Below are 22500 nucleotides of genomic sequence, written 5' to 3' on the forward strand. Positions count from 1 at the left end.
AACATTAATGTAAAAGAAATGTAACTGGAAAACAAGGGTTACACTGAAATCAAAATGTGTCTGCATACACAGTCTCTGTGTCCCTCATGTGCACAGCCCCTAGCTGAAACGCACCACACATGGCCAACAAAGCCACAACTCTCCTCGCTTCACTATGCTCTCGTCTTCTCTGAGCCTACACTGCCACCTTCTGGATACAAAATGATACTACAAACCTATTCACTCCTTTATCCTTTGCAGTCAGGCACATCTTCTATGTGTGTGTGTGTGTGTGTGTGTGTGTGTGTGTGTGTGTGTGTGTGTGTGTGTGTGTGTGTGTGTGTGTGTGTGTGTGTGTGTGTGTGTGTGTGTGTGTGTGTGTGTGTGTGTGTGTGTGTGTGTGTGTGTGCGTGAATGTGTGTGTGTGTGTGTGTGTGTGTGTGCGTGCGTGAATGTGTGTGTGTGTGTGTGTGTGCGTGCGTGCGTGTGTGTGTGTGTGTGTGTGCGTGAATGTGTGTCTGTGTGTGTGTGTGTGTGTGTGTGTGTGTGTGTGTGTGTGTGTGTGTGTGTGTGTGTGTGTGTGTGTGTGTGTGTGTGTGTGTGTGTGTGTGAGTACGTACAGGTGTCTCCAGGTAGTTCATCAGTACTGCAAAGTTGGTGGTGTGGTTGCAGAAGCAGCCGGTACCAGAGGAGTCGGACTGCGTTACCCAGCAACCCTCAGTAGACCAGGCCCTGTAGAGGAGCACACACACACAGAGTGATGTACAAACACACACACACACACACACAAACACACACACACACACACACACACACACACACACACACACGCACGCACACGCACGCACGCACTGTAACACAAGCACAACATACATATTTTGCGCAAACGCACACACACACAGTCTAACACATGCACAATACAAATGTTTTGCACAAACAAACACACACACACAGACGCACACGTGCACGCACGCACAAAGTGAAGAGGTAAAGAGAGAAACAGCTGAAGGGAGGATCGAAGAGAAAGAGGGAAAGAGAAAGAGAAAGAGAAAGACAGGAAAAGTGTGGAGAAGGAACTGTGTCAGGGAACAGAGAAAAAGCGAAAGAGAACAGCTGAGCAGAGATTGTCATGCTATAGAGCAGACAGGGGAGAGAGAGAGAGAGAGAGAGAGAGAGAGAGAGAGAGAGAGAGAGAGAGAGAGAGAGAGAGAGAGAGAGGGAGAGAGAGAGAGAGAGGGAGAGAGAGAGAGAGAGAGAAACAGCTGAGGGTGTAATGTCATGCTTACATCAGAGTGAAATTCCAGAAGACGCAGGAGGGTGTTGCCAGTTGAGAATACTCCACCTAGAAAACACACACACACGCACGCACACACACACACACACACACACACACACGCACGCACACACACACACACACACACACACACACACACGGTCACTCTCCACCTAGAACACAAACACATGTTCACTCCCATCAACTCCCTCTATCATTCCCTCCTCCCTTCCCTCTCTACTTCCCTCTCCTACACTCCTTCTCTCTCTCTCTCTCTTCCTCCTTCTCCCTCTTTCTCTCTACCTCTCTTTCTTCATCTCTCCTTTTACCCGTCTCCCTCTCCTTCCCCCTCGTTCTCTATTCCCTCTGTGTCCCTCAGACCCTCCCTGAGATCCTGAGAGATCCCAACTCGGCTGGCTCTTGGCCAACTACGTCCACCTCTCCCTCTCTCCATCTTTCTCTACCTCTCTCCCTCCATCCTCCCCAACAACCTCCCTCCCCTTCCTCCCTCATTTTTCCCTCCTTTATTTCTTCACTCACGCCCTCTCTCCATTGCTCATCTTCATCTTGTCTCTCCATCACTCCTTCATTCCCTCTCTCTCTCCACCCCTCTCTCTGTCTCTCTCTCCATCACTCCTTGCCTCTCACTCTCCCTCCATCATTCACTCTCTCCATGTTGCTCTTACTCCCTAATTCTCTCTCTCCCTCTCTCTCCGCACCCCTCCCTCCCTGAGTTCCTCAGCCAAAACCAATAACCCTTCCCAGCAGGCCCGCCGCCCAGGCCTCCTCCCCAGAGGACCATATGAACATGAACAAGCTGAGAAATCACAAACACACATTGACCGCCTGACACATCTATGGCCCAGGCCCACACACGCACACGCACGCGCTCATGCACGCACGCACGCACGCACGCACGCACTCATGCACGCACGCACGCACGCACGCACGCACGCACGCACGCACGCACGCACGCACGCACGCACGCACGCACGCACGCACGCACGCACGCACGCACGCACGCACACACACACACACACACACACACACACACACACACACACACACACACACACACACACACACACACACACACACACACACACACACACACACACACACACACACACACACACACACACACACAGCAGGTGATGCTGCTTACCACGTCTGTGGCAGCCAAAGAGTACTGCACAGACACCGGCACGTTCACCGATTTGGAGACGTCTCTAACGGTGGCGGAGATCACTGCAGAGGACAGCTGGCCTGCATGGGGACTGAAGGGGGAGAGCGAGAGGGAGATGAGAGAGGTGGGTAGCTACATAACTGCATTGTGTGAGATAGTGGTCAACACAGGGTGCCACTGGGCAGGACTCGACAGAGAGAAGAGAGATTGTGTGTGTGGTCTTCGGAGGCTAGTCTGTGTGTGTGTGTGTGTGTGTGTGTGTGTGTGTGTGTGTGTGTGTGTGTGTGTGTGTGTGTGTGTGTGTGTGTGTGTGTGTGTGTGTGTGTGTGTGTGTGTGTGTGTGCGTGTGCGATGCGGTCATCATGCTGAGTTTGACCTACTTGTCCAGACAGTGACTAAACCGCACTGTAACATGCTTTGGTCTGGTTACCATGGTGATTAATCAGAACCATCTCTTCACATCCATTCCAAACTTTCATTTTTCCTTTGTCTAGCTGAGTTCATGAGAGTCACTAACCTCTGAAGACTGCTCTCATCGCGGGAGTCACCAACCCTCTCTTTTGGCCCGAACCCCTTTTTGAAATCTCACATTTCTGGGGACCCCCCACACATTTTTTGTATCACTTGTAGGTAATTAAACCCATTCTTTTAAATTCTTTTTTCACCACTAGACATTTCAGAGGACCCCATTTGATTTCCAGGAAACCTCCTGTGGGTTCCCAACCCCAATGTTGAAAAACTAACTAAGACTGCTCGCGTCACTACAGTAGAGTCACCACTAACCTCTGAAGACTGCTCACGTCACTAGAGTCACTAACCTCTGAAGACGGCTCCCAAATCCAAAGCAACTTACAATCGAGGGCAGAATCATAGCATATATCACTTGTAGATAAAGTGCACAGGAAATGACAGTCATGAGAATCACTAGCCTACTGCCTAAGAAGACTACTCCTGTCATGCACGCAAGTCCTTATCGCTGACCTCTGACTGCTCCTGTCCAGTTTGTCACTCACGAGAGTCACTTACCTCTGAAGACTGCTACCAACGATACTCAATCAAACCAAGATATCCCAAACCCCGCCCACCCAATGCAAAAACAACGTGCCAAATTCAGGTCTCCTAAGGGGGCGTTGTCCCCCCTTCTTCTTGTCTGTCCGTTGCATTTGGTGGCAGCAACATGGACTGTGCACTATCGCCATCTAAGGGGCTGAGGGATCCCAGGTGCAGCGCTAAGGGAATTGCGGTGATCCAAGGATTCATTTCCACACATGTACTCTAGGGGCGTAATTTATTCTCAAACTCGTTGGTCTCCTAAAGGGGCGTTCACCCGACCTGAAATGGATCCAGGAAATGAATCAAGATGATGTATCTTGATCTACTTAAAGGAGTATGCCACTATTTTGGGGCTTCATACAGTTAAAATCGTTGGCTGGGGTTTATAAAGGTGGTAAAGTGTCTTATTTTTCATGTTAAGCGTTGTCTTGCTTTAAGACAAGTTAAAAGAGGGAGTATGTCGCTAAGCTAGTGAAAGTCAATGGATCCGTGTAGCATTGCATGCTACACGGATCCATTGACTTTCACTAGCTTAGCGACATGCTCCCTCTTTTAACTTGTCTTAAAGCAAGACAAAGGCTTACATGAAAAATAAGACACCTTACCACCTAAATAAACCCTGGCCAACGATTTTAACTGTATTAAGCCCCAAAATAGTGGCATACTCCTTTAACCCTCCTGTTACCCTCAAATTTTGGAACATCCGTGATCCTTGGGGTCAATTTGACCCCAACCACTTAAATGTGTACAAAATCAGTAGAAAACAACACTTTGTCACATGTTTATGTCTCAGATATGTATTATTACTCTGTTGGTGACATAAAAAGTCCTTTCAATATATCCTAGCACCCCCACACATAGCCCACACACCAAAAAAACTTAATCTATGACTAGGCGAAAATTAGAAAAAATAGCAATAAAATGTAATGAATTGGTCTAAAAACAGATGGACACATATTATTGAAATTCTATTGGCTCCATATACTCCCTAAATATGATTTTGTATTAATTAACATTTGAAAAGAAAAAACACATTTGATTATCAAGGATATTATCTACCTATTACCATATCGGTCAATTTGACCCTAAAAGAAATAGACATATTCCCAAACATTCAGAAGTTTTTTTTAAGTCCAACATTCATTTTCTTTGAATGTTTGAATGTGTATTTATAACAAAAGTATAATATTTAGGTAAAAACATGGATACATTGCCAACCAAGAGTTTCGGGAACATCATAGAAAATCATTGTTTCCGACATTGTTTCTTCGCTTGAATTAGTGTACACATAAGGAAAAAAGGTTTGCATGTGCTCCTTGTAGATATATTAGTGCGGTAATGTTTGAAGGAACCGGGATAGCAACTTGTATGTTTACTTCTATTCACTATGTATGCCAACTGGAGAACTTGTGGTATGGATGTCAATGTGTATGTCCTTCGCAAAAGTTACAGCTGTTGCTGTCCCTGCCTTCTCTATGTCAGGTTGCAGCAGTTTATAACCAATGCTGCAGACAACAATGTCAATTTGGAACACCATACTGAATAGAGGAGAAGAATAGCACCATTATATCTCTCAACATAGCAACAAACCTTGAGATCGTCTCCACCTAAAGAAGTACAATAGCTTGTCACCATCAGAACAGTCCATTTCAATATTTGGATCACAATCATAAAGCTTCTCTTCAAATATACCATCACTTATAATGATGTATGCTGGGCACAGAACAGCATGCACAACAATGCTGACTATATGTGACCCTTGTTATACTAGTGTGTGTGTATAGCGGGAGGGTGCAAAAGTAGCTCCCAGGGTACAGGAATGGGGGGGGGGTGCTGTGGTGAGTGCCATGATGGTGCTTTAGGTACAACAAGGTTCAGTTGGTGGTTTTTGTCAAAATGTCAATGCTGTAGTAGCCACCACTGTCCAAAATGTTGCCGTGAATTAGTTTTAGGCCTCCTCCATATCATTAGTATTTTTTAGTTATCAGGGCCCAAACAAAAAAAAAATGTTCAGAGGAAACATGACTGAATAGCTTATTTTCATGTATTTCACATTATCTAAACAGATTTTAACATTTATTTGCAAAATATGGATGTTCCATTTGTGTTTTATACACTTGAAACAATTGGGGTCAAATTGACCCCAAGGAACACGGATGTAACCAAAATGTGTACAGCACTTAGGAAAAACATTTTTGTTGAAATTTCACTTTTTTCACATTTATCCCATCTATTTAGGAAAAGTCATCAAAGATGAGGCAGAAGAAATAAGTACTTCATGTATTTTTCAGGTGTTAAACATTGAAAGGGGTCAAATAGACCCCAAGGATAACAGGAGGGTTAAGAAAATCTTTGCTGCTACCATCCCCCCTTAGCCTGATTATCATCGACCTTCAAATCTCGTCGAGACTTGGTCTGACCAAGAACATAACAATTAACGTTTCCCAAACAGCATGGTTGATCTGCCTGCCTCCCTAGGTTTTCTACTGGTTGACTGGCTTCCGACAAAGTGGGTGGAGTTCCCAATTTTTTTAGGAGATCAGAAACGATATTTAAATTGCTCTTGGCCTGACTAGAAGCAACCCCGAAGTTGTTGCGCTAGTAGGAGGGCGCTGCCTGGCTGGCTAGTCCAGCACTAGAGTCACTAACCTCTGAAGACTACTCCCATCCTGCTTGTCGTCCGGCTCCAGGTCTTTGAGATGTCCGTAGTAGGCATGGATGAACATCACGTCTGTGTGGCCTGTACATAACAACACAACACAAAACATATCAACACTCAATATGGGGCCTACAAATACTGTGTGTGTGTGTGTGTGTGTGTGTGTGTGTGTGTGTGTGTGTGTGTGTGTGTGTGTGTGTGTGTGTGTGTGTGTGTGTGTGTGCGTGCGTGCGTGCGTGCGTGCGTGCGTGCGCTCTCCTCACCTAGTGAGTGTAGTCTCTGCACCTCTGTGTCGGGGATGTGAATCTCGTCCTGGCTGTTGCCGCTCTGGCTGCCGAATGCTGACGGCTTATAAACACAACTACAGCTCATCTGGGTCAACTTACGAGGCTCCAGATGCAGGTCTAGGAGGACAGGACAGGAGAGGAGAGGAGAGGAGAGGAGAGGAGAGGAGAGGAGAGAGGAGAGGAGAGGAGAGGAGAGAGGAGAGGAGAGGAGAGGAGAGGAGAGGAGAGGAGAGAGGAGAGGAGAGGAGAGGAGAGGAGAGGAGAGGAGAGGAGAGGAGAGGAGAGAGAGGAGAGGAGAGAGAGAGAGAAGAGAAGAGAAGAGAAGAGAAGAGAAGAGAGAGAGAGAGAAGAGGAGAGGAGAGGAGAGGAGAGGAGAGGAGAGGAGAGGAGAGGAGAGGAGAGGAGAGGAGAGGAGAGGAGAGGAGATGAGAGAGGTGAGGAGAGGAGAGGAGATGAGAGTGGAGGAGAGCATAGGATAGGAGATAAGAGGTAAGGATAGGAAAGAAGATGAGATAAGAGCAGGGGAGAGGAGAGGAGAGGAGAGGAGAGATTAGGGAGAAAAGAAGATTAGAGGGATGTAGTCGGTGAGAGCAGTGGATATGCCAGGCAAGGCAAGTTGACAATTAAGTTAAAAAAATGATGGATAATGTGAAAGTGAGTGTTTCACACCAATGTTTTTAGTTGATATTGTAAAACTCTTCCCCTCTTTTGACAGCACATCAGCAAGTGCCCATGTCAGCTTCTCGATGCTGTGGATTATGGTGAATGGCTTTGGGGAATCCTACAGGAAAAGACAGAAAAGAAACAGAGTGTGTAGCGAAGGTGTAGTAGAGCTGTCCCGCCAGGACTCAAACCCAGAACATCTGGGATGCCATACTGAGGCGCTGACCGCTACACCAAAGACCCAGGCTTGTTGATTAGACAGTCACCCACAACCCTACTGATGGCCACTCCACCACAGTGAGGATAATGCCGCAATCACACCGCCGGCGTTGAAAGAGCCACAACGCTGCTGACTCCTGCCTGGAAAGCACTGGTCAGGGGTGTTGAACGAGGCAAACGATTCAACCTGAAGCGTTCGGCAAGGAATCTCGACCAACCGAAGCTCGTGTTGAGAAAAATGTGAACATTCCATTGCCCGACGCCCTGCTGTTGCCGTTATAAACTACATATTCATCTCTCCAGTGCATACTGTTCCATCCACTGCATATTGAATGTGTCAGGCATGGTTCGCCTGGCCCTGAAGCCACAAGGCACAAACACAAATAAAAAGTGGAGACAGACTGGTGATGTTAGTCTCCCTTTCAATGTCAATTTGCTTCCACTTGCCTTGTGCTGCATTCACGTGGACTACGTAGATATTGAGACGCCAAAAAAGTTTGTGTTTTGTGACCTACAGTACTTGGCCTACAAACAAACATAGAGCGAGCAGAGATGTAATGCAAACATCTGCAGCTGGTCTGGGCCCTGGGTATTCACGCCACGTTCACTGAACTGGAACGGGAGTTCACCTCAGTTCAGCCTGTGTACTATGATCTACATTGCTATGGTCCAAACGAACCCAGTTCCATTTCAAAGGGTGTGGTGTGGTGTGAAATCATCCTGAGAGTGGGTTTAGAGTGACCACCTCAATGACCCTCGGGCCAATTAACACCTGTCCATTTGACCTTGTCATATGGTTAAATATAATGAATGAAAAAAAAATTCCACATCAGAATTAAAACTGAGTATATCTGATGGGGGACCTGATGGTTTCTGAGCTACCCTGTAAATTGAATGTTGCTTTGGATAAAAGCATCACCAAAGTGTAATGTGGGTTAGTGTGTGGTATGAATACATGTACATCAGGGATGGGCAACTGGAGGCCTGGGAGCCACATGCGGCCCGCCTCCTCTCTCAATGCGGCCCGTAGATAAAACAGTAGGGTTAACTTAGAAAATAATTACCATATTGTTTTAAAACGACTATTGAATCAATCTGTTGTAATTATACTGTTGGCCAATAGAATATTGAGCATTGAGCATTCTATTCCTTCCAAACAATATGGGCAGTCAGTGAGCAACCAACTAGCCTACACCTCCAACTCAGATGGGAGTCAGATCCGTGGTCATGTGGCCCTCCGATTGTGGCGATGAAAAAACGTGGCCCTCCTCATCAAAAAAGTTGCCCATCCCTGATGTACATGAATTATGTGCTTAAAAAATCAATCCTAGCACGGCTGTCCAACAGCGATGTCAGCGCTCTATCCACCTGACTTCAACACAACAGAACTGATGGGCCGACAAGTCTCAACAAGCTTATTTTTTTCTATTTTCAAGTAAAAACACCTAGGCAATCAAGTCAATCTTAATAGAACACAAAAGTCATCCGATAAGTCACTAAAATTGTAGAACTAGAACTTTGAGACGTTTAAACCTTGTTTTTGCCTATACAAGCACAATATTCTTGATCTGATAATGAGTAATTTGGTCTAACATAGCTGGTTATCTAGGTGGAACAGTAGTATCAAAAGTAAGTAAACTCTGCATGAACCTTGTCTCAGCATTGTGTATGTCTCCAGTGTGTTTAGTGTGTTGTGTGAACCTCACCTCAGCATCACCGTTGTTCACCCACTGTGCCGCCATGTCCGGTGTGATCATCTCGCTGGCCAGCCTCAGGTAGTCAGTTGTCAAGGAGACCACAGCTTCCTGTGTGGCGTTAGCAAAGTAGATCTGAGTGGCGGCGGCGTTTTCCATCATCGTGGTCAAGCGCTGCACGTCTCGAGCCGTCACAGCGCCAGGCTCGGATTCTAGAACCTTCAGCAGCACTCCGATCAGGTCTGACAGGCGCGAGAGATCCGTTGCCGCCGAGGAGTTGAAGTAGATCTCATCGATGGCCTTTAGGAGCAACCAGATAGCAGTCAATGTAAACTCCATGTAAACAAAGCTAGTGAGTGACTCTTGACTTGGATCCACAGGTATATTGCACTACAAATGTCACAACACTGTCATAACAAACAAATTGTCATATTTGCACTGTTATAACTAACTGAAACTGTCATTTGCACTATCTTACTAGGTTTGTTCATCTGTTTTATCTGCCTACTACTACTGAAAAAAGGTGTCTGTAAATGCCATTGCTACCTTTTATCACTTGCTGCTAGTCACTTTAGTGACTTTATTCTCAACTTGTTACTGCTATGTACCTGTCTACCTCCGTTATTAGTTTATGTACTATAGTTGTCAGTAGTGTTATATTACTGTAGTTTTATTGTACATACCAGTGTGTCTTATGTAGATGTATGTGTGCACTTAATGGTGAAACTTTTGAATCTCATTGTCCTTTTGTATTTTGACAGTGGCTTTCTATTCTAATCTTTTACAGCTCCAGGCCTTTTTATTAGAATACCATGAAAAAGTTGATTTATTTCCATAATTCCATCAATAATGTTAAACTGTCATGGATTGTAGATTCATGGCCCAGTTTTTTAACTATTCCAATCATTATTTTTTTTCTTTTTATATACGTTGGCCTTCCAGCTCAAAAAACCCATGAATTGGGGAATTCGCATTATTAGAACATTGTTATAAAATCACATTTTTCTTCATCAAAATTCGGGTCACATTATATCAGTTGAAATTTGGTACTTTCTACATAACATGCAATGGTCAATACTTGGTTAGGACATTCTCTGTCTTCATAATGGCCATGATGCGTTTAACATTGAAGTCAATGGAAAAACAGTGCATGGCAGTTATGGAAGCCCAGATATCCTTGATGCTTTGCTGTCAGCTGTTCTTGTTTGTTGACCTGGTACCCCACACTTCACTCTTCAATATACCCTGTAGATTTCCATGCCACGTTTTGGCGCTAACTCACCAGTTTAATTCTAAATAACCAGAAATTAATCCCCATTGAAAATGAATGGGGTTTAATTTCTGTTGAGTTAGAATTAAACTGGTGAGTTAACACCAAAACGTGGCATGGAAATCTTCGGGTATATTGAAGAGGGAAGTGTGGGACACCAGGTCAGCTATACAAAAACAGCTGACGGCAAAGCATCAAGGATATCTGGCCTTCCATTACTCCCATGCACTGTTTCTGCCATTGACTTCAATGTTAAACGCATCATGGCCGTTATTATTAATAATATTAAGACAGAGAGAGTCCTAACCAAGTATTGAACATTGCATGTTGTGTAGAAAGTACCAAAGTTCAACTGATTTGATGTGCACTGATGTGAAACAAATTTTGATGAAGAAAATTGTGATTTTATTACAATATTCTAATGATGTTAATTCCCCAATTCATGGTTTTTTTGAGCTGGAAGACCAAAATGTGTAAAAATAAACAATTTAATGATTGGAATAGTTAAAAAACTGGGCCATGAATCTACAATCCATGACAGTTTAACATTATTGATGGAATTATGGAAATAAATCAACTTTTTCATGGTATTCTAATAAAGAGGCCTGGAGCTGTATTTTCTATTCTATTCTAAACATACACCTAAGTCAACAGACTTTAGGGTATCATAGCCTCCAACCGGCGCAGCTGTGCGGAACTACACTACACAGAGGCCTGAGTTACTGATAATCTCTCCAGCAAGCAAATTGCAGAAGCATTTACTCAATAACAATGGCGGCTCGCATTGAGGAGTCACAGGACAGATTGTAGACTATATTGACTCTTTAGAGGTGATCAGAAAACATTTTTGAAGGAATTTGTTGGTGGCAAGGACGGACAAATGATTCCAAGACCTCTCCCAGGCCTAGTAATGTGAAGTTGCGTGGAACTACACTGGTCTGGCGAGAGTCAGGCTTTGCCAGTAATACAGTCCATGAAGGACAAGAGAAGAGAGGGGGGCATTGGGCGATTCTCCACTCTCCAAGAAAGCCCAAAGACAGTAACTAGAAAAGTGGCCTTTGAATGGAAATAATATTATACTAGTATTTTCTTGTGATCAAATGCTACAACTCTGAAGGTCTGTGTTTCGATGTCTGTGTAGCTACTGCCTTTGTTGGACTGCATCACTAAATACAATTAACCCCTTTGCGCAGAGCCTCTGTTATAACCTTACGGTCACCAAAATTGTAATGATCTAGTGTTAATCTGTTACTTAAGGCAATGAGTAGAAAAACACTCAACACAACCATTTTCACTGGAGCACACCAGAGCCTGCATCTGGCCTAAGCGCACTAACCGCACCGCGACCCCTTACTTGGGTGGGGTTGCTAGCATCGCTCCCTAGTGGGACTTTACTCAAACCTCTGGCAGTGACGTACTGCTCAAGTGATTAGCTTTAAGCAGCTTGCTCGAAAAACAAAACAACGTTGCGCAAAATCACGCAACACTTGACTTATCTTTCGACCATATTTCACATTTGGGTGACCCTTTCACAGCAAATTGTGCTATGTCAACTAAATTACAGTGAAACCAGCAGAAGAGTATTACTATGAATCTCAGAGGGCTAAATAAGTCTTAATTCAACAATTTGAGAGTCTACTCCCACAGCGTATTTGGTCCAACTCTCTAAGTGTTGAATTAGTAGCTGCAACATTTACTGTGTAAACAGACAGCTGCTTGACCTCTCAAACTTGAACATTGACAACAAATCTCCACTCACTTTAGAGAACAGGTCAGGTCGTGGACCTGAGGGTACGTCCAGCCCAGCTGTGTGTGAAACGGAGGAGGAGAGGAAGAGGAGGAGCAGAAGGGGAGTGGGGGAGCAAAACAGAGGAGGAGGATGAGGTGGAGGAGAAAGAGAAGGTGAGGGGAGTGGAGAAACCAAACAGAGAGGGGGAGAAATATGAGGAGAAGGAAAAATTGGAATATTTACATTCATTAATCATAGTCTTATCTACAGGGAACGGTAATCATCATCTTCAGATATCAGGAAACTACAATCTATAAATGTAATCTAATGGTAATGATTGTCTGCAGATATCAGGCTATGGTGATCTACGTATGTTGTTTCTTGATCCAATGTCTCTTTCTATGACACATAGGGAGGGAAATTTACTTATGCCAAATGAATTTGACTAATCGGCCTCACATGAGAGAGACCAGACATGTCCAGAAATATACTTTTTTTAAAAAGTTACATTTAAAGCATGATACTGTCTTCTTGATACATGTGCATGTTTGATGAAATGATTGGTGTAAAATTAATTTCATTTAGACAGAACATAAATTTAGACATGTGCTTGTGTGAATGTGTTTGTGTTTTTAATTTACTTTTTAGAACTTGGCAGACACCAGGCCTGTGGGTGTGGCACGAGTCGAGTCCCCAGCTGCCGGTGAGGGGGTCGATGGTGACGCAGGACTCCCTGTTGGAGAGGTGGAACGCCTGCGATGAGAAGTTGTGGTACTGCCATCCTGAACCCACATCCAGTCGAGGCAGCAATACCTGGCTGGCCAACAGGCTGGCATTCTCTATGGAACACAACAGACAAACACACAAACACACAAAGGGGAACCGTGAAAGTCACATTCATCTGGTGGAATGGCCATACGTTTAGCTGGCTCTCAGAAGGCCTGGTTTTATCAGAAATCCATGAAGAAACAACTTGTCTGACATTTTAATGACGTGCTCCTTTTTTTTTTTGGAACTTCTTTTTGACGTACTCCTTTATCGCCACCGATTCGGCTGTACAGTACAGTTGAATTCGCAGAATCAATGTCAACAATTGAGTCCATGCGAGCCGCTATTGTTGTCTGAAGCAACTGCCATGTGTCAACAATGTGTGTGGAGCAAGGCGGTCATCACACGAGAGCCAGGTTACGGCCGTCGGGCCGAGAGAACAGGCTTCAGGTTTCTGTCGTCTGCACTGATGTCATCGCAACACAGGGAAAGGGAGGTCACGCCTGACACACAAACACACACACACACACACAGCTGCACATCTGTGCAGAGGCCCCGAATCCTTCCAGTTTACGCCCGAGAGCAGGTTTTTGTCGTATGGGCTGATGTCATGCCAGTAGAGGGGAGAAGTAGAGGGACATACACACACACACACACACACACACACACACACACACACACACCACTGCACGTCTGACCTTCGGCCCCCCACTGTTTCCAGCTCATGGCTGAGCGACAGAGGGAGAGGGAGGGAGAGAGAGAGAGAGAGAGAGAGAGCGCGAGCTGCACTGCACATCTGTCCGTAGGCCCCCAGTGCTTCCAGGGAGTGATGAGAGCTCTGGGCATTACTCACTCTGCTGGCCTGTGTCAGACGTGAGCCGTTTGTTTTGAAGGGTGGGATTCCGAATTACAGCACGCATGAAATATTTACAACCATTAAAGAGTTCACTCTGCCAATTACAACTTGGCCTGCACTCACTGTATTCATATGGGCCCAGACAGAGGTAGAGAGAGAGAGAGAGAGAGACAGACAGAGAGAGAGAGACAGAGAGAGAGAGAGGTAGAGAGCGAGAGAGAGAGAGACAGACAGAGAGAGAGAGACAGAGAGAGAGAGAGAGGCGTGTAGGAAAGGAGAGAGTTAAAAGGAGGGAGAGGAGGAGAGAGCTATGGAAAGAAAATCATAGACGTTTAGAGGAAAGCAGCAAACTGTAAGAGAGAATGTGAGAATGCCTGTTGAGGTGAGGGGCAGAATGAAAGAAAGACCAAAGTGAGAGAGGCACATGGCAGAAAGAGTGGAGAGATTAAAGGCTGAAACAAATGAAGGAAGGAACTGAAGAGCAGATAAGAAAGAAAAGATAAAGCGAAGGAAAGAGGCAGAAATGAGTCGAAAGTATAAAGAGGGAAGGAGAGTGCTGCCTGAAAAGCGCCGTGAGCTCTGGAAATGTACTCTGGCTATGGGAACCCCAGAGGACCCGTGAGTGAGAACAGGCATGCTGTAATCGAGCTCAAATGAAGGGAGTCCACCCTAAACCATACCGCCTCCGCCCTCCTGTTCCCCCTTTCCCCGTCTTCTCCCCCTTTCTCTTCTGTCTTTCCTTCTTTCTTTTCACTATTCACCCCCCCCCCTTCTCCATTTTCTCCTCTTCGCCCCCCCCCACCCCCCCAACGCCCTTATTCGTCTTCCAAGCCCCTCTCCCCTCGCCTTTTCATTTCTCCTCTCATTCTGTTTCTTTCCCCTTCACCCCCTCTTCTCTTCCTTTTCTTCCTCCCAGCCTGTTCTCCATCTCTTCTTTTCTCTTCTCCTTGTTTATCTTCTCTTCTCTCCATCTCTCCTCTTCTCCTAATCACCTTGGCAATTGAAATGGGGGTTTCCCCCAGTAATTATTAAGTAAGGATGAGTACCCTCCCCCTGCCCTGTGCCCACCAGTCCCCCCCTCCTCCTTTTCTTTCCTCTTCTTTTCTCTATTTCTCATTCTTTTTCGTCACCTCCTCATTCTCTTCCCCTATCCTACTCCCTCTGTTTTATAAGTCACCCTCCCACACCCCTCTCCCCCGTTTCCCTCTTTTTCCTCTTCTCTCTCCTCCCCTTGTATTTTATTCACCTTGCCAGGGGGAGTTCCCTAGTAGTTCGTCCACACCCTAAAGCCATCCTCCATCAGCCCTCCAACCCTTATCCTCCTCCCCTTCCTTCATGTCCCCCTCTCTTTCTTCCTTTTCTGTAGTCTATTCCTCACCTTGGCATGACGACTTCCCCCAGTGGTGATTGAGTGAGCTCCCCCACTTGAGCGAGGGTCCGCAACCTAAAACCATCCTCCATTAGCCCTCTAAGTCAACCCTCCTCCCCTTTCCTCCTTCCTTCCTTTTTTTCTCCTTACCTTGGCAGCGGGAGTTCCCCCAGTAGTTTGTGAGCGAAGGTTCGCAAACCTCTCTAAGCCACCCCCCTTTCCTCTTTTCCCCTGGCTCTTTTGTCCTTCCTCTCCTCCTCACCTTGGCAGGGTGGGTTCCCCCAGAAGTTCTTGAGCGAGGGTTCGATCTCGAGTTGGGAGATACGCCACTCGTACAGCAGGCCGGCAGGGGGCGGTGTGCACTCCTTCTCCATCCTGGCCACCTCGGCGCCCCCTAGCTGCCGGTCCCACACGTGCAGCTGCGTCACGTTGCCGCAATACGACTCGCCGCTGCGGAACCTGCGCACCACGCCGTCGCCGTCACCCTCCTGCCCCTGGCCCACGATGAACACGCCATCGCCCCCCAGAGGCTGCCCGGGGTACAGGTCGCTGCCCGACTTCACCAGCGAGCCGTCGGTCCACATGTCCCACTTGCCCTCACTGGACGACCAGCTCACGCACACCGAGTGCCATGCACCGTCGCTCGGCAGAGCGGCTACCGGAAGACCAGAGATGCCGTGCACCAGCAGCGTCAAGTGGATCTGCAGGGGAGAGACAAATATGATGAAACCCAGATCATCCAACAATACACCAAAGAGGGGAGTGGGGAGAAGACATGTCACCCAGGTCCTCCTACTCTACACCTGAGAGGAGAGAGGGGAGTGCATGTAACCCAGGCCATCCTACACTACGCAGCCCAGGTCCAGTCACGAACCCGTGACCTCTCGGCTCTGTATGAGCCATCGGGAGGAATAGAGGTACGCTTTGTTAACGTTCCCCGCCGAGCTCTACCAGTAGCTGTCCTCCGTTACACACGCTTTAAAAAAATAGTAAAGGTGAGGTGGATCACCTGAGAAGAGAGAGAGGAGTGCATATGTAATCCAGGTCATACTATCCTATGCTAGTCAAAAGAAGCACATACAGTACATACTGTATTTTGCACACTGTCCTATGCTCCAAATAGGGATTTATTCATTTCAATTGCGGAACATATCGATCCCACAAGATCTTCGCTATTGTAGTCCCATAGCATTGCAACGATGACCGACTGGAATGAATGGATGAGATTCAACAGTTTTTCCAAAAAATACAAGTGGCTCGCCGCTCAGCTCCCTGCCCACCTATTACCATGCCCCCTAGTCATCTCTTATCACACCCAATGCTCATGCTCACCTTTCTCCTCTTCTCCACCCCAACTGTCAAGTCTCTCCCCCTCCTCACCTCTGCAACCCTCCTCCTTCCCATAATCAACTCCCCCACACTCCACCCCCTACTCATCATACCCCCTCCCCCTCCTCGCCTATGCTCCCTGCTACTTCCCCTGCTCACCTCCTCCACATTCCACCCCCTACTCTTCATCCTCCTCCCCATCCCCATCCTCACCTCTTACCCCTCCCTCCTCACCTCTTGCCCCTCCCCTGGCTCGGGGACGGTGGCCTGCAGCTGCAGCTCGTTGGCGAAGGTGCGTATGGAGTAGGAGAACACCGTGGAGACGCCATGGCAACTGCGATTGAACTGCAGCTGGGCGCACACGCTCACAGCGCTCATCTGGTGGAAGCTGCGACGCAGACGTGCTGACTTGGAGTCCGAGCGCTCGGAGAACTGCAGGATGAAGGAGTACGCCATGGCCGACATCTGGAAGTCTGGAGATGGAGAGACAAGAGAGACAAAAGCACAGAGTGGAAAAGAATATTCTGAAACACTGAAGCGAGAAAATACCAGAAACATGGAACTCTGAGGTCTGCTGCGTCTGGAACTATGAAATGGAAAGGCAAGCGAGACAGAAGGAGAGCGGGCGGGGAAATGTTATACATGTATTCTGAAACTTTGCACTGAAACAAAAAGACACAGAAAGACTAGTGAGAGAGCAGAACTGCTGGATGATGGAGTACAACATGGGGGAGAGACAAGAGAGACAGAGGGAAAGAGGAGAGGAAAACGTTCGATTCTGAACTTGAAGGAAGATGGAGTAGGTCAGTGACCGCAATTACATGTGAGGAATATTCCGATTTCAAACAGACTGGTGGGAGCAGCAGAAAAGAGAGAGGGGATGCTTCACTTGTCCAAGTTTAGTAAAAACAGGTGTTCATCAATCTATGTACTTGGACATCCAAATAGGCATATAAAAAAAACTTTTGAGGCACAACTTATTAGTTAAAACACTTTTATTATATTCTGGCTACATGTTGACGAACACTGTCTAACTTTCTTTATATGTGAAAGTTTGCAGCATTCAGTGTTCGCACGAGTCGTGTACCGTTTTCATTCATTACCTCCGCCAGGAGGTTATGTGATCGCCCGAATTTGTGTGTGTGTTCGTCACGCTGCTTTGTGTGTGTGTTCGTCACGCTGCTATTACATGGCCTGCCGCCCGAATTTGTGTGTGTTCGTCACGCTGCTATTACATGGCCTGCCACAGGGCGCGCAGGGCGCGCAAGGACCACTGAGGACGGCTCTGTGAGGAGAAGCCCTGAGCTGGCGTACCTTCACGCAGCCACACCGGGGCAGAGCATTGAAGTGAAATTCTTACCGCAGTCAAAATCGCTATCAAAAAGCAGCCTTAGCTACAGCCTCGCAGATCGTTTAAGTTCACAATGCTGTCACAAAACATTCATATGAAATGAAGCTCACAGAAAGGCGCGCACGAGTTGCGTTAGTCCGCGGTGATTTGCTGCTTCCATAATCCCCGCGCACTGAAGCCATCAGCACTACAAAACATTCCATAGACTAGTTCCTAGACTTCATAACGAATGAACGCTGGAGATGCGGTAAACAGTGATTTTCAATACGAAATAGCGAGCAGGCCCGGGTGCCGATCATCTGCCCGCAGCGCCAAGACCAACTCCCAACTCGCAAGCTCATGAACGGATTCCCAGGTAGGAGGAACTTCTCCAACAAGTGTAGGCCTAGTGTCGGGGTAGGCAATGATTCCGCTTGCGTTTGTAGCACAACGTTGGTGTGACGATATTGAAACAGCTAGAAATGATACAAGTGGATTTACCTCTCAAAAGTTTGTTTAGCCTTGCGAAATAGCCCAAAACAATAACTGACACTCCACAACCATCCATGCACTGCCACTGGATAAGGGGATTCTTGGACATTTCTGATTCAATAATTAAGTGAACGGCTCAAATTAGCCCTACAGTATGTTGTCTTGTTATTACCAAAAAATATATAGGACTATATATAGGCCTATTACTGCGCTCTGGGTTGGGGACCGCTGCACTGCTGTAGAATATGTAGGCCTACTATGGGTGTTGGCCAATGAAAATTGTGCTTTTAATTTTTTATTTTGTTTTAGATGGTAGCCTAATGAAAGGCATGCTGCCAATCATCAACAATGTGACTAATATGTAGCAATGAGCATTGGCAAATCACAGAAGGCCAATATAAAACAATCAAAGGTGAACTAAACAGTCCACAGCTAGAGGACATGGAAATGATAAAAGAGACAGAGAACTGTAATTTGGTTAAAACTTGACGGTTCAATTACCTGAACACAAATGCTATGTAGCATATAGGCATGAAACCACATCATGACTCTATAGGCCTACCTATGTCCAAAACGAACTGAACTTCCTTGGCGGAGGTCTGCGTTCTCTGAATGCATTTCTAGTTTCGAATGTGGCCGTGTTCTGGGAATATTCTGGTTACAGAACTGTGCCACTCATGTAAACAGAATATTTCTGAACCAAATACTAAATATTCCATGGGAAAGCAGAAAATTCCATGCATGTACTCTGAGATCAATGGGGAAATCCAGAACTGGAGAAACAGGAGAGAGAAGAGAAACAGAAGGAGATTGGACACGGCTAACTTGGGAAACACACAAGAAAGGCAAGTGACCAAGGAGAACTGCAGGATGACGGAGATAGAGGGGGAAATATATATATATATATATATATATATATATATATAGAGAGAGAGAAAGAGAGAGAGAGAGAGAGAGAGAGAGAGAGAGAGAGAGAGAGAGAGAGAGAGAGAGAGAGAGAGAGTCGAGGACAACAGCAGGGTGAAGGACTAGACCATCAGCAACATCTGAATCTCTATGGAGAGACAAAGACTCTGGGTGAACGTCAAACAGTTCCTCTCATCCTTTCTTGTTGCTTGTGGCCTCTTACTGTCAGTCTAGGCAGAGTCAATTGCGTCAAGCCTTGCATCACAAGCAACAGAAGAGGATGGAAGGAACTAGTTTCAATTAAGTTACACACACAGGGGAACAACACGGAGGAAGACCACAAAAGAACATCACAGTAGAACACCACAGAAGAGCATCACAGAAGAACATTACGGAGGATCACGGAAGAGCGTCACAATAGAGCTCCGCAGAGGACTATGAGAACATCACAGAAGAACCCCACAGAGAACTATCACAGGAAATGTCACAGAAGAGCATTTAACCAGAGATTCTTTAAGTGTATAGAGAAATGCCAACATAATAGGTTTCTATGGGCACCTAACGCGACCAGGTTCCGGTCTGCCTAAATGGGCATGTCATAATGCTCCTACAATGAATAGAACAGTCCTTAGGTCTGCCTAGGTCTGCCTAAGGTGGGCAATAATAGAACCCGGAAACAATGGGCCAATGGAACCTCTCTCTCTCTACTCTCTCTAGTAGAGAGAAATCGCTGGCGTTCTGGAACTCCACACGTGAAAACACAAGAGACAGAGTTAGAGAGGAGAGTGGAGAGGCAAAAAGCCATCCTGTGAGACTCTGCATCTAAAACTCACAAGGCGAAGAGGGATTTTGGAGAAGTGGAGGAAATAAGCATATGGCCTGGAACACTTCACCACAGTTCAGCACAGCACAGAGAGGGGGAGTGGAGGGAATGACAAGAGACGGGGGAAAGAGGGAAGTGGAGGGAAGGGGGGAGAATGGGAAAAGTTCTGTAAGCCCCTCTCTGTGGTCACAAATTGATTGTAAACATCATAGAAACACTTTCGCCTCTTTCCTTTTCTGCATTTCAAACACCGCTGCTTCAAAAACACTCTAACCATTTTTCCAAATTAAGTGCACAACAGCTTATGTGGACTGAGTGAGGGAGGGGGACTTGCATCAATAAAAAAGGTGATGATATTCATTAGAATTGGCAGAATTGGCAGTGCAAATTGACTCACCGTTTCTTTTCGTGGTGACCTGACCAGCGATCCAGACAGGCTGGGTGACGTTGAGGGACTGCAGGAACGTAGTCAGCTGGCGGTTCTCGTCGTCATTGGAGACGCGGGCAAGGCTGCCGGACTTCTGGGCGCAGACCTGCAGTGACGCTGTCCAGTTGAGGCTGCTGGACACCAGCTCGTAGCCGTGATGCACAACTGAAACATGACGGGTTCCACTCAGCGACACACCTGAATGCCCACAGCGGAGCAGTGTTGTTAACCCAAAACCACCAGGGAACACACTTGTGGCACTTCAAGAGCTTAACAAAAATAAAAAAACACTGGCATGTTCAGGTCAAGGACACCCTAGTCTATTGGTGAAGGGAACCTCTCTTTTCAAGAACAAACAAGTTGTTTGTGAAGATTCTCATTCATTCAGGTGGTGTTATAGGCTAGTCAAAAGTTTTGAGTTGCAAAGACAAGAAGCCTAATTGAAGAAGCTGTTATGAAAGGTCATGAGAGTTCGGACTCCAAAAAGAATGTCAGCTGCCAACAACATAACTCCTCTGACAATTTTTGCACTGTACAGTTACACAAATCTGTTACATTTACTTACATCAGGCCTACACTTAGCTGACGCTTTTATCCATAGTGACATACAGATATTGCAGGATATTGGTTACAGTCCCTGGAGCAGGGTGGTGTAGTAAGGGTGGGGATTTAACCTGCAACCCTGTGATCTACAGACCAAGTCCCTAACCATTACACCACCTCTTTTAAGATATTCATTCATGCAGGCGGTGTTAGGGAAGGACTGAACAGAACTGAGCAGAACTGAAGCCTTTTGGGTGAATTGTGAAATGTCTTCAAGCTCCTATATCATTGAGGTGCTGATGCCCATAAATTAAAGTCTAATTAATACATTATAGGGCAACAGTCTTCTTTAATTTACTCAATTCACATTTGATTCAATAGAACACAACACCCTAGCCCTACCAGTATTCTTGCCGAAAAATTGGTCCTCCGTTTACCTTTTGCAAAGTAATGAAGACACCCAACCTGTAAAATAAAAAGGGTTCTTATTAAATGCAATTTAAAAGTACTGTAAACACAACTTTAAAGGCTATTACAGCTGATATAATAAGCAGGCTACTCACAATGACGACAGACTGCAGCAGACCTAACCACAGCATACTGTAAGAAGGAAACTGCCGTTACAAACTAGCAATTAAATAGACATCTACCGCTACAACACTGATAACCGCGCGCGCACACTTCCAAAAAACTCTCAATGTAAGTTCAAAACACCCACAAAAATACAAAAGTAACTCGATGCAGTGAAGAAACAGGTAAGGTGACACAATGCCTTACCTGTAAACAACTGTCAACGTCTTTCAAGGGTACCGATAGCTACAGTTGAATTTTGCCTTTGTTGAAGTGAGCCCGACATGAGAAAATCTTGGTCCTCACTGAAAGTTTCCCACCCAGTTTCGCCGAAGTTGTTACGCGTAGAAACCTCGACTAAAGTAAAACTGGATAAAGAAACACTCCAAAAACAAGCGGTAGGCTATTGTGTATTAATCCCAAAAGCAGCGTCCGTTCTTCTGTAGTGGGCTTTGAAAATGATATCAGCGGTTGAGTATTCATTGAGTGATGCGCTGACAGCATGAGGAGGGGTTAGCTCGCGCTCCTCGGGTGTAGCCACAATTTCGCTGGCACGAGACTACACGTTCTGCTTCACAAGTTCAGTATTTACATCGAAGCTGCTGTCAAGCGCGGAGACAGTCCTCAAAACCATGCAAAACTATGAATTCTAAACCACGAAACTCAATCATGTTATAAAGTGATATCGTTGGGGACTTGGGGATGTTACTCTGAACACACTGCAGCGCGCTAATTTTATTAAATGGCGCACAAATTATTGATGCCAAAACAGTTGAAATTACCACAACAGTCTGGCTGAGCTTTTCACAAGCGAGGAGTTCAGGACGTTTGTAACACTATTGTGACTAGAGTAGACCTATTTGTAGGCATGGTGATGGCAAACAGCCTTGGCATTTCCAAGCGCAGTGATGTGAATGTGTCATGGGGACTGTCCTGAAAACGCAAGGCGACACAACCCCTCATATGATGGCAGTGCCTGCCCTGTTGTCCTCCTGGCCATATAGCCAAACAATGTCAGGAACAAGAGGGGTTGGACATAGAAGATAACAGTCACAGCCATTCTGGAGACTAATGT

General features: G+C 46.1%; 1 protein-coding gene across 2 annotated transcripts in view; it reads right to left on the reverse strand.

The window, feature by feature from the left end:
• The window catches only part of LOC134450834 (adhesion G-protein coupled receptor D2), an 81121-nt gene extending 59037 nt beyond the window's left edge, over nucleotides 1-22084 (reverse strand). The window contains exons 1-15 of one of the 2 annotated variants that reach the window (XM_063200838.1): nucleotides 21633-22084; nucleotides 21419-21455; nucleotides 21293-21320; nucleotides 20283-20477; nucleotides 16569-16807; nucleotides 15268-15706; nucleotides 12654-12851; nucleotides 12043-12089; nucleotides 9026-9313; nucleotides 7107-7218; nucleotides 6414-6554; nucleotides 6141-6231; nucleotides 2418-2529; nucleotides 1266-1321; nucleotides 600-711 (exon numbers count right to left, since the gene is read on the reverse strand). In XM_063200838.1, the coding sequence (XP_063056908.1) occupies nucleotides 600-711; nucleotides 1266-1321; nucleotides 2418-2529; nucleotides 6141-6231; nucleotides 6414-6554; nucleotides 7107-7218; nucleotides 9026-9313; nucleotides 12043-12089; nucleotides 12654-12851; nucleotides 15268-15706; nucleotides 16569-16807; nucleotides 20283-20477; nucleotides 21293-21320; nucleotides 21419-21454 (2094 nt within the window). In that variant the 5' untranslated portion in view covers nucleotide 21455; nucleotides 21633-22084. Of the gene's footprint in view, nucleotides 1-599; nucleotides 712-1265; nucleotides 1322-2417; nucleotides 2530-6140; nucleotides 6232-6413; nucleotides 6555-7106; nucleotides 7219-9025; nucleotides 9314-12042; nucleotides 12090-12653; nucleotides 12852-15267; nucleotides 15707-16568; nucleotides 16808-20282; nucleotides 20511-21292; nucleotides 21321-21418; nucleotides 21456-21632 lie in introns of both variants that reach the window. The other variant, XM_063200837.1, reaches the window with a different exon arrangement.
• Between the last annotated feature and the right edge of the window lie 416 nt (nucleotides 22085-22500).

The sequence above is a fragment of the Engraulis encrasicolus genome, chromosome 6 (genome assembly GCF_034702125.1).
Source record: "Engraulis encrasicolus isolate BLACKSEA-1 chromosome 6, IST_EnEncr_1.0, whole genome shotgun sequence".
NCBI classification, from domain to species: Eukaryota; Metazoa; Chordata; class Actinopteri; order Clupeiformes; family Engraulidae; genus Engraulis; species Engraulis encrasicolus.